The 12,845-nt window shown below is 46.8% G+C and overlaps 2 protein-coding genes across 3 annotated transcripts in view; both read left to right on the top strand.

The window, feature by feature from the left end:
* Positions 1–7,552, top strand: part of LOC106806204 (serine/threonine-protein kinase N2-like) — a gene marked incomplete at its 5' end in the record, with an annotated part of 38,759 nt that extends 31,207 nt beyond the window's left edge. Inside the window, 5 exon segments of the mRNA XM_014808072.1 lie at positions 3,691–3,871; positions 4,295–4,446; positions 5,991–6,226; positions 6,793–6,953; positions 7,513–7,552. Of these exon segments, the coding sequence (XP_014663558.1) occupies positions 3,691–3,871; positions 4,295–4,446; positions 5,991–6,226; positions 6,793–6,953; positions 7,513–7,532 (750 nt within the window).
* LOC106806203 (serine/threonine-protein kinase N2-like) overlaps positions 345–12,845 on the top strand; it is a 34,402-nt gene continuing 21,901 nt past the window's right edge. For both annotated transcript variants that reach the window (XM_014808070.1, XM_014808069.1), the window contains exons 1-2: positions 345–382; positions 2,082–2,154. The gene's annotated coding sequence lies outside the window, so the exon portion shown is untranslated. The remainder of the gene's footprint in view (positions 383–2,081; positions 2,155–12,845) is intronic.

Below are 12,845 nucleotides of genomic sequence, written 5' to 3'. Positions count from 1 at the left end.
TGGGCGAGCAATATGTATAGTGTGGTGATGGTAAAGGTGGTTGTTATAGAAAGATTTTGAGTACTAGGAAAGTGCAACAACGTTACAAATCGATGATATCTACTCTGTCTGCTATCTCTTTATTAGCTGTCTGCCTGCGGTCGTAGTGATGTCTGTTTCGTCGCGGCCTCACGTGGCTCGCATAACTGAGATTCTATGAGTGCTCAGCCACTGTCTGCTTCTGTGCTGCAGTCGGGGAACTGGAGTTGCGACAGGGTACTGGCAAAGGACTGGCGGGTTCCGTATCGCGCTTGTCAAGTTCGCTGAGTCTCGAAGACTTCTGGATAAACAAGCAGATGGGCATCTGTGCTGCAGCTCGAACCCCAGGGACTGTATTTGCGAGGTACGTCACAGAAACCCAGACCGATCCTCATGTGTATTCGTATTGTTCATCTAATAGGGAGTAGTTGTATCCCCCGCCAGAGCGAGCTCGGCAGGATACTATGGCCTTCATGTCTCCCCAGCCGCGCTCCCGCACTCGGTTACGCCGTTTAGGAGGGAATTTCCCTTTTCGTCTTATAATCGGCACCTTAATTGACCTAGTGTGACCAAACAATTGGTTATACTTACACATCATTCGGCGAAACGAGAATGTGCAGAGAGTACCAAAACAGTCACGGCCCGACCTTTATTTGACCTTTACCGATTGACCTTGATTCCTATTTCCTTCCCGTCTCTCTAACTTGGCACCTAATTGAACTAGCGGCTACCAACTTGGTCTATATCTACACATCTTGGGGAGAAGCGTGTGCAGAGCTACAAAAAACCAAGGTCACGCGAACTTTATATTGACCTTTACCTTGACCTCTGATCATATTTCCCTTACCACTCTCGAACTCGCCCCCTAATTTGACCTAGCCTACCAAACTTGGATTACTTACACATTTGGGGAAAGGTGACAGCGTACCAAACCAGTGCATCAACTGCGATCTTTATTGGGACCTTTACTTGACCTTGTCAGTATTTCTCCCTTCCGCTCTCTAACTTGGCCCCTATTGACGCTCAGCACGCCTACCACTGGTTAGTTTACACATCTTGGGGAGCAAGGTGAGCAGCGTACCAAACCAGGTCATAGGTGACTTTATTTGACTTACTTGAGACCTTATCATATTTTTTTCGGCTCTCAACTCGGCCCCTAATTGACCTAGCTCACAATTTGGTATAATTACACATCTTGGGGAGAGCTGTGGCCAGACGTACCAAACCAGCGTCCACTGCGACTTTTATTTGACCTTTACTTTGATCCTTGATCATATTTCCTTCTAGCTCATCTAACTCGGGTTCTAAAATTGACCCGCGCTTACCCAAAACCAGTACCTGACGACCTTTATTTCGGGATTTTACTTGACTTGATCCATATTTTCCCTTACGCTCTATATCGGCCTAATTGATTATGCTACAAACTTGGATATAACTTACACATCTTGGAGAATGGGTCGAATGTACCAAACAAGGGTCAACTGCCGGCTTTTATTTGACTTGACCTTGATCATATTTCTCTTCCACTCTATAACTCGGCCCCTAATTGACCTAGCGCGACCAAACTTGGTATACTTACACATCTTGGGGAGGTGTGCCGCGTACCAAAACCAGGTCACTGCAACCTTTATTTGACCTTGACCTTGACCATCATCATATTTCCCTTCTGCTCTATAACTCGGCTCCTAATTGACCTAGCGCGACTAAACTTCGTATACTTACACATCTTGGGGAGAACACGGGGGATACATGTAGTTGGCGACAACTGCCCTTTCTAGTTGGAAACTGTGGTTAGGCCTGTGTAGAAGGAGGATCACTCAGGGGAAATACCAAAAATGCCCTTTATCGACATGTGTGTGTTCTGTGAAGGTGGTTAAATTATAACTGCTACTCAAGGGAAACATCAAGATTGTGTTGTATAGGATATAGTGTATATATATTATAAGTGTCTCTTCTGTAGAAGTACCTGCTAACATAGGGTTTACAAGTATTAGTGGTCGAGACAGCTACATGGATTTATGTTGGAATGGCAGTTTTTTGAATGAAAATTAATGCATTTGCAGGTACACTTTCTAAACCCAGTGATATCCAGAAAGCCAAAACTTCAGCGACAGACGAAGTTATTTAAACACAAAGGTGAGTGTGTGTGCCTCTACATCGGTTTAAAGCAATGATCTCTGCAATTTGGTTATAAATGTGATAAACAACTTCATGAGAGTAGATCAGGTAAGTAAATGGAAGAATGTAAAGAATAAAGAAGGCAGCTCTGACATAGAGAACTCTTTAGTTTATGAGAAATCTGCCATTATTTTTTTTAGCCCAGCTGACGAAGTCAGATGCAGCTTGTAGAATCGCATGATTGTCCGTCCGTCCGTCCGTCCGTCAACAGTTGGGCACAAATCTTAACCGCTCGACGTATGGTCTTGATATTCGGGACGTCGGGGGGGATCGCGAAAAGGACTCAAGATGTTGAATTTGGGGGTCAAAGGTCAAGATGTGTCAATGGAGAGGGAATATTTCCCCCTTAACTTAAGGTATAGGAGGAAATACGGAATTGCAGCACAAATCTCAATGGCTCGACCTACGCTCTTAATATTCGATGTATAGTGTGATGGGGAGGAAACCCATCACCAGCGCGAAATTGGAGGTCACAGGTCAAAGGGCAGTTGGGGAAAGGTCGGATATCAGACATTTTCTGAGGACATGGTCTAGCGGACCGAGTGCAAAACTTTTTTGTTTTGGCACTGACCTACCATTTTTATCACTTTATTGAAAGGACCATGAAATCTACTTTCTGCTGACGTGCGAAGAGTAAGTGTCTGATAACCTTTTGACCCTTAAGAGAAGGGTTAAACATGGATTTGTTTGTGTCCTTGTTGTTGCGATTACGTGCAGGCAGTGACGGTTGGTGCATGTTGGGGAGCTGTTTTGATATCTTGGGTTCTTCTCGATGCGCTAGCTTTGGATGGTGATGGCGCCTGACTGAGTTTGCTGATGGTTCACGTATTGCAGACGAAATTTTGACGGTATTGAAGCTAGACAACGCTGTTGTCGGACAGACGGCGTGGAAACCCTGCAGTCAACAGTGCTGGGATCAGCGTTTCAGCATTAATCTGGACAGGGTGAGTGTAGTGGTCATGGCAATACCTAACAATAAATTACCGTAAGCTAATATGTTGGTCCGTCCTACGGCATGTGCGAGCAATAGTATAGTGTGGTGATGAGTAAAGGTGGTTGTTATAGAAGATTTTGGGTACTAGAAAAGTGCACAACGTACAAATCTGCATGTTCTATCTGATCTGCTATCTCTTTATTGCTGTCTGCATGCGTCGTGTGATGTCTGTTTGTGCGGCTCACGTGGCCTCGCATAACTGAGATTCTATGAGTGCTCAGCACTGTCTCGCTTCTGTGCTGCAGTCGCGGGAACTGGAGTTGGACATCTACTGGAAGGACTGGCGGTCGCTATGCGCTGTCAAGTTCCTGCGTCTCGAAGACTTCATGGATAACAAGCAGCATGGCATGGTGCTGCAGCTCGAACCCCAGGGACTGCTATTTGCAGAGGTATGTCACAGAAACCCAGAGCCGATGCTTGCATGCATGTTTGTGCGTGCTCGCGGGCTGCAATGACCATGAGTGGATTTCTCTCACGTTATTTACGTCATGTTACTATAGGTGAAACAGGGTGCCGAGAACATGCTGCAGATGTACAACACACCCAAGGACAAGAAGATGCTGAGCGAAGCGCAGCAAATGTTGACTGACAGCAAAAGCAAAATCGAGTACATCCGTATGCAGATCCTGCGGATACAACACATCAGCTCTGAAGAGCAGCAACAAGGAGATGGGGACAGCGGTAAGCGAGGCGTGACATGGGGTAGAGAGGAGAGAGAGATAGGAGCTGAGAGGGTGAAAAGAAAGTGATATCTGAAAACAGAGTTAGAGATAGATTGGAAAAATATCAGATCGAAATTGAGTAATGTAGCTTGAAGAATGTATAGGGTGATGTGTAGGGTACAGAGTAGTCGGGGATAGAAAGCAAGCCCAGAAGAGGATGGAAGAGATAGTGTGGGCAACAGATAGACAGACAGTGAGAGGGAAGGAGATTGGGTGGGTGAGAAGTAGGGGTCAGGCAGGGGGAGGAAGAGCAAGGTAGTGTCAGCGAGAGAGAGTGATTGTTTGAGAGCAGAAGGGAAATGGGAATTATGCAGTATTTGCATTTCTGAACGTGAGACGACTATATAGCGAATATGTGTGTGAAGGAATGCATGCTGTGCAGGTAAACGACATGAGGTGATGTCACCACTCGACCTGCGGATCGAAGAGCTGCGGCACCACGTGAAGATTGAGGCAGCTGTTGCAGATGGCGCTAAGAACGTCATCCGACTACTGCAGGGTTCGAAATCACAGGATAAAAAACCCCTGCAAGAGGTGCGTAAGTGGCAACAGATGGCACTCTGGCTGGAAGCTGATAAATCACTTACCATGCTTCGATGGCATCTTGTGCTGGTGTTTTCAGCACACCTAGCTACCTCCTCCTGCTGCTGCTGCTGCTGCAGCTGCTGCTGCTGCTGCTGCTGCTGCTGCTGCTGCTACCTCCTCTTCCTGCTGCTGCTGCTGCTGCTGCCAGGTCATTAGTTTTTAGCTCAGCTGACAAAGTCAGATGCAGCTTGTAGAATTGCATGATTGTCCGTCCGTCAAGAGTTGGGCACAAATCTTAACCGTTCGACGTACGGTCTTGACGTCGGGGGGGGGGGCGTGAAAAGGATGCGGGATGTTGAATTTGGGGGTCAAGGGTCAAAGGTCAAGATGTGTCAATGGAGGGGGAATAGTTCCCCCTTAACTTAGGCTATAGGAGGAAATGCTGAATTGCGGCACAAATCTCAACGGATTGACCTACGTTCTTAATATTCGATGTATAGTGTGATGGGGAGGAAACCCATCACCAGCGCGAAATTGGAGGTCACAGGTCAAAGGGCAGTGGGGGAAAGGTCAGATATCGGACATTTTCTGAGGACATGGTCTAACGGACCGAGTGCAAAACTTGTTTGTTTCATTTTTTGTGTTGTTCCCATCGTTATGGTTGCCCTGGTAACAGACATTTAAGTTTTCGGCAGTATACATTAAAATCTAAGTGAGAATAGCTTTGGATTACAAAACTCACACATGCGATGTATTGCAGTAACCCAATCATTGTATCAAATTTTGGACAAAATAAGTTTGTAAATATAAGTACGATAATAAATAATTTCTATTGATAGCAACACCTACCTCAGTTCATCACAACCTTATTGCAGGGCAGTTGAGTTCGTTGAAAGTTTGTTTATAATTATGTGCTAAACATGTTTCGCCCTGCTAATACACTGTATCAGCATGTATAATGCACGCAAGCATAAAGCAGCAACGTAGAACAGGCATACACCTATTCTATTCAATTCAACTCAGATTCTACTGTATCACAGCATTCTCAGTTTACATTCTCACAGCGGAGCAAAACAAAAACAACCACATTCAATGTTTGTCTGAAGGTGTTATGGGCCCTTTTTTACCTGATTTGCTCACTGTTATGGGCCATTTTTTACCTGATTTGCTCACCGTTCAGAAGGTCTTTGCTGGTTATTGAATACCTGCAAATATATCAGCAGGGCATGTAAATTTAAATATCTGAATGACGTGACATGTTTAAATGATTGCTAGTTTTAATTTGTTTGCCATAGATGGTGTAGATGATAGCTACAGTAATAGTTTTGTTAGAACACTGGATATATATGGGGTGGGGGTGCTATACAGTGCTAATCCTGCCAATTATTGGTGAATGAGTACTCGTGCTGTCATAACACCTCACGAAGGCCAGTCACCATATCTCGTGGAGGCATTGGTAATGGGACGGCCACGGCGGAGGTGTCACCACTCCGCGCGAACGATAGCACGCGCGCCGTACGGCCGGCCCGATAGTAACGTGCTGCCACCTGCAGGCACAGCACCGGCTCACGGAGTCCAACCAGAAGCTGCACCTGCTGCGCTGCTCGCTCGACCGTCTCATGCACAGCCTGCCGAAGAACTCGCCGAAGGCAGCGGCGCTGAAGCAGGAGCTGGAGCTGTCGAGCCCGACGCACTACATGCAGAAGCGCGGCAGCATCATCACCGCGCAGCAGCAGCAGTACTCGTCGCTCACAAAGCCGATGGCGCTCACGGGCAAGCTAGAGGTCAGGTAGGCGACGTCGCCAGAGGGCGCCGCCAGGGTGGGCGAGAGTCCTCGACGCGTGTACGTGTGACCTTGCTAATTGACCTTGCGCACGCGGTTTGCTCTACTCTTGTTTTGCGCAGGTCGCGGCTCTGTTGAGCGCCGCTGTGTTGTAGATAGTTTCTTGTGTTAGGCTGAAATACCAGCTGTGTAGCTGCTGTGTTATACAAGAGTATGTAATTTTATAATATCATATCATATTAGGTCATTTACTCTGGCTAGGCTTGGTATTGATGCTGAGAAAGATAGGTGCTGCAACGAGTGCCTGCATTTATAATTGACCCGGGCGCCTTGTGCGACTGTCAGGCAGCTCTTGTCTGTCCAGTCACCATTGCAATAGGACGATCTTTTTCGTGACTTGCTGCTAAGTCGTCATTTTAGCTTGCACCACGTACAAACCGGGGTTAGATTGACCGTCTCAGCAAAGTGATTCGGATGCGATGCGTGGTTATCGCAGTCACGGCGATCGGTCGGTTGGCATGTGGCGCGCAGGCGGACGCGGCACGACATAAGCGTTGCTGGTTGGTTCGCAGGTTGATGGGTTGCCAGGATCTGTTGGAGGACGTGCCGGGCCGGTCCCGGCGCGACTCCTCGACGAGCCCCACCGACAACATTCGCGGCTACTTCGGCGGCAGCAGGAAGTTCCACAGTCGCAGCTCCAGCAAGTCGTACAGCGTCAAAGACGACATATCGAGTACGGTGCTCCGTAATACGTGACGTCTCCTGTTCTGTGTGCGTGCGTGCGTTAGTGTGTGCATGCGTGCGTGCGTGCGTACGTGTGTGCCTGTGTAAGTTCGTGCTTCTACATCGTGTCCCTGTTGTTGCGATTACGTGCAGGTAGTGACGGGTGGTGTGTGTATACGTGCGTGCGTGCTTCTACGTCGTGTCCCTGTTGATGCGATTACGTGCAGGTAGTAGGACAGTGGTGTGTAACCGTGCGTGCGTGCTCTACCGCACTCGTTCCTTGTTGATTAACGATAACCGGCTGCAGGTATGACGTGTGTGTGTAATACAACGTGCGTGCGTGCTTCTACGTCGTGTCCCTGTTGATGCGATACGTGCAGGGTAGTGACGGGTGGTGTGTGTATACGTGCGTGCGTGCTTCTAGATCGTGTCCTTGTTGTTGCGATTACGTGCAGGCAGTGACGGTTGGTGCATGTGGAGCTTTAGTGAATCTTGGTTCTTCTCGACTGCGCTAGCTTTGATGGTGATGGCGCATGACTGAGTTTCTGATGGTTCCACTCAGTATGCAGACCGAAATTTGACGGTATGAAGCTAGACATCACGCTGTTGCGGACGAACGCGACGCCCGTGGAAACCTGCAGTCAAGTGCTGGGATCAGCGTTTCAGGCCATAACTGGACAGGGTGATTGTAGGTCATGGCAATACCTGACAAATAAATATACGGTAACTAAATATGTTGTCCCGTCCTACGCGCATGTGCGAGCATAGTATAGTGTGGTGAGAGTAAGCAGGTGTTATAGAAGATTTTGGGGTATAAGAAAAGTGCAGCAACGTACAAATTGAATAGCTTCATCTGATCTGCTCATCCTTAAGGCTGTCTGCATGCTCGATGTGAACTGTTTGGTGCGGCTGCACGTGCCCCTCGCATAACTGAGATTCTCTGAGTGCTCAGCACTCGTCTCGCTCTGTGGCTGCAGTCGCGGGAACCCTGGAGTTGACATCTAACTGAAGGACCTGGCGTCGCAATGCGGGCTGTCAAGTTCCTAGGCGTTCCGAAGACTTCAATCGATAACAACGCCCAGCAGTTGGATTGTTGCTGTCAGCTCCGAGAACCGCCCGCGGACTCGCATCTTGCATAGTACACGTACCGAAACTCCAGAGCCGATGACCCTCATTGTATTCTTTGTCATCTAATAGAGGAGTAGTTGTATCCCCCGCGACGAAGTCGGCGGGGATACTCCATGGCCATGTCTCACCCAGCCGCGCTCCGCCCACTCGCTTCGCCCCGCACGAGATTGCGCTCTTCACCGCTCTATAACTCGGCCCTAATTGACTCTAGCGTGACCAACTTGGTTATACTTATTCCATACTGGGAGAAGGTGTGGCAGAGTACCTAAAACCAGGTCACTGCGACCTTTATAGACCTTATACTGACCTTGATCAATTCCCCTCCGCCTCCCTAACCTGGCACCCTAATGCACCTAAGGCGCTACCAAAAAATTGGTATACTTACAAATCTTGGATAAAGTGGCAGAGGTACCAAACCAGGTCCACTGCGACCTTTATTTGACCTTTACTTGACCTTGAGATCATATTTCCTCCCGCTCTCTAACTGCGCACCCCTAATTGACCTAGCAGGGCTCGAATGAGAGAACCGACGGCGACCAGCGGCAATTGCCGTCGGTGCCCCTATCAATTGCCCGTACTGGCCCCTGAAAATCCAACGCCGAACCGCCGGCAAGTCACCTGCCTTACCCTTTGGAATGCCGTCAAGTGCCACTTTAATATACTGCCTCTAGGTTTCGTTTCTAGTCGAGTCAACATAACAACGTGCGCGTGCGGCTGTAGTTGCAATGATGATTTTAAAAGCCGATATCGCAGGAGGGAATAAATAACATAATTATTCGCCTCCTGCTAGCGGGCATCGTAAAATTTCTTGTTACCCTGTAACCATCCATTAGCAGAGGGGGTTACATGTGTCGATGTTAAGTGTAAGCTACAATGGGGCAATATTCGTTTTGTACATTAAAAGCAAGACGATGTTGATGTACTAATTTGTTATGATTTTCCTTAATTTACAAAAGTGCCTTGGCCCTTCGTCAATTTTGAGAGTTCCCTTGGTGCCTTTTAAAATTGGCGCTCTGTGTCCCTTCCATTTAGAGAAAATTCAAGGGCGATTTCTCACTATGCCCTAAAAAACTTGCCTACTGCCCTTCTCCGCGCCTTACATTCGAGCCTTGTGACCTAGCGCTACCAAACTTGTATAACTTACACATCTTGGGTGAGCAGCGACCAAAAAGCCAAGGTCACTGCCGATCTTATTTGACGCTTTACCTGACCTGAACCATATCCCTTCCGCTCTCACCGGCCCCTAATGACCTAGGGCTACCAAACTGGAACTACACATCTTGGGAGAAGGTGAGCAGCTACCAAAACAGGTCACTCGCGATCTCTATTTGACCTACCTGACCTGATCCATCATCTCCCCTCCGCTCTCATACTTGGCCCCTAATTGACCTAGCGCTACCCGCAAACTGTATAGACCTACCCATCTTGGGAAAGGTAGGAGCCGTAGCCAAAACGCAGCTCACTCGGCGATCTTCTATTTGACCTTTAACCCTTGACCATTGATATATTTCCCTTCCGCTCTCTAACTGGCCCCTAAATTGACCTACGCGCACAAACTGGTATACCTACCCCATCTTGGGAGAGGTGAGCAGTCCGTACCAAAACAGGTCAAGGCGACCTTGTATTGACCTTTACTTTGACCTTGACATTGATCTTTTCTCCCGCTCTCTTAACTCGCCCCTAAGACGCTAGCGCTACCCAACTAAACTTTCGGTATACTTACACATCTTGGGAAAAGGTGACAGTACCAAAACCAGGTCACTGGGGGAAAACAAGAGGCCCTTTTATTTGACCTTTACTTTGTCCTTGATCCAATATCTTCCCTTCGCTCTTCAACCGGCTTCTAGATGACCTACGGCGCTACCAAAATCCAGGTCACTACGCCACCTTATTGACCTTTACCTTGACCTGATCACATATTCCCTTCCGCTCTATAACTCTGCCCAAATTGACCATACGAGCACACCCAAACTGTATACCTTCACATCTTGGAGCAGGGTTCCGCGTACCAAAAACCAAGGTCACTACGACATTATTTGACCTTTACCTGACCTCTTGATCATCATTTCGCTTCTGCTCAATAACTCGGCGCCCCCTAATTGACCCATAGCGCTAACCAAACTTGTAATACTTAACACATCTTGGGAGAAATTGTGTCGCGTACCCAAAACAAGGGCACTACGCGGCTTTATGCCTTGACCTTGACCTTGAACATATTTCTCTTCCATCTCTAATGACACGGCCCCTAAATTGACCTAGCGCGACCGAACTGTAAACTTACCAACATCTTGGGGAGTTCCGCGTACCAAAACCAGGTCACGCAACTTATTTGACCTTGACCTGACTATCATCAATATTATCGCCTCCGCCTCTAAAGACGTCGGCTCCTAATTGACTAGCCGCGGACCAAACGGTCGGTATACTACACATCTGGGAGAAACCGGGATACATGAGTGCCCGTAACAACTGCCCTGCTTCTAGTTGGAAAACTGGGTTAGGCCTGGTGTAAAGGAGGATCCACTCAGGGGAAAATATAGCCAATGCCGCTTTATCGCACACGTATTGTTTCTGTGAAGGTGGGTTAAAATTATAACGCTAACTCCAACGGGAAACATCAAGACTTTGTGTTTATAGAGATATAAGCAAGGCCTATGAAACAAACGCTCCGCGACTCCGAGATTGCCCTCGCCAGAGCCCCGAGCAGTAGAGACTAGTAGAGCGGCTAGAGAAATGTCTGGTCTACCCAAGACCCTAGTGCCGAGCTGAATTTTTTATTTCATAATCGTCGCTGTTCCTTATACATACGGCCAGTGCACAATACGCTGCAAACGTACCCATGTCTAGACGCCATTGTCCTGCTTCCTGATAACAAAGTATAACATCACGTGTTAACAACACAATGTTCGTTTATTAACACAGCCATGTTTATTAACACAATTATAACACAATGTTCGTGTCAAATTTCAATTTACCATCGTGACTTGACACAGTGTTAGAATGTTAGTATGTTAGTACTGTATTTTTAGTACTATATCACACATTAGTAAGCTTAATGTAAGGTTAGGAGAGATAATTCTCATGCAACTTTTAATTCACCTATCGGTTATACCGCATTGATCCCAGCATCATTTACCACATTACCAATATATTAATCTTACTCTTCATAAACCGAGTGAAACAATCGCGAATGGCCATGTCTGCTGTCACTGCAACACGTACAAAAATTACACATGATTAGCCTTTTGCCTTACAGCACTGAGCACAACGTGAGCAGAGCACATGCAGCACATGTTTCAACATAATATCCCGGACAACCAAAAACTCTTGAGGCCAACCATATGCTACCTCTTGGTTCTGCCGGACAACGAGACCAACCCAAAACCATTTAAAATTTGGCACCGCGATATAATACTATCAAGAGAATATACACTCTAGAGGTACGAATGGAAAAACTGGAAAAGTTGCTATTCACGCAATTACTTCACTGAGGCCTGTTGGGCGCATGATTTACACGCTACCAAATTATCTCGGCCTAGAAGTATCGAGAGACACACGGTTGTCTTTTAGAGAGCAAAGATGCGCTTAACGCGAATAACCATGAACTAGTCTAGAACCGCCATACAAATCAGAAAATATTGCCCGTGAAATGGCCATATTTCCCGTTGTACCTCAGGTATTTATAGCCTCTTGATATATAATATATACTTACTTACAAGACGGAAAACCTATTAGCTATGAGGTACTTATAGCTCTTGATATATGTATATTTATACACTATACTATATATATATATTATATATCTATACTAACTATATGCTGAATCTAAATTTCAGTCAAGGAATTTCGCATCTAAGCACCTCTCGCAGCGTCTTCCAAATCAAAAACCCAGATCCATCCCACGCTCACCCGCCCCGCCCCCCACCTCCACCGCCAAATGCAAAATATTACTCACTGCAGTACGCCTCAGCGCGCGCGCCTTCAAAACAGTAAGCTGAGATATTTTTAAGCTAGTAGATTTACAGTCATAGTCCTGCTGCTAGTGAACATTTTAGGTAGTTTCAAGCCCTGTAAGTGTATATATATATAATGTCTCTTCTGTAGACTCACCCGTGCTAACATAGGGTTACAATATTAGTGTCGAGACACAGCTACAGCATTTGATTATGTTGGAATGCGCAGTCTTTTTGTAATGAAAACAATAAATGCATTCTGGCATGTACACTTGTCCTAAACCCAAGCGAGTATACCAGAAAGCCAAACAACTGCCCACACCACTAATTATTTCTAAACACAAAAGCGTGAGTGTTGTGTCCTCCCTACACGTTTAAAAGCACATGATCTCTTGCAATTTGGTTATAAATGTGATAAACAACCTTCATGAGCGTAGATCAGGTCGTAAATGGAAGAATGTACAAGAATAAAGAAGGCCAGCTCTGCACATCCAGAGAACCTCTTTAGTTATGACAGAAACTCTGCCATTAATTTTTTTAGGCCCAGCGACCGAAGTCGGCATCAGCTTGTAGAACGCCAGATTGTCCGTTCCGTTCCGTCAAGCCGTCGGAACCGGGGCGGCCTCAAACATTGCACCAAAAATCTTAACCGCTCGCTAATGGTCTTGATAATCGGGACGTCGGGGGGATCGCGAAACAGGACTCGCGATGTCGCATCTTGCGGGTCAAGGTCAAGATCTTCAATGGCAGGAATCACATTTCCCCCTTAAAACTTAAGGTAATAGGGTAGTGAAATACGTAATTGCGGCCAACAAATCCAATGG

Source organism: Priapulus caudatus, unplaced genomic scaffold, assembly GCF_000485595.1.
Source record: "Priapulus caudatus unplaced genomic scaffold, Priapulus_caudatus-5.0.1 Scaffold147, whole genome shotgun sequence".
In the NCBI taxonomy this organism is placed as follows: domain Eukaryota; kingdom Metazoa; phylum Priapulida; class Priapulimorpha; order Priapulimorphida; family Priapulidae; genus Priapulus; species Priapulus caudatus.
Note: the sequence above shows the minus strand (reverse complement) of the source record. Positions and strands in the feature narration are given on the sequence as shown.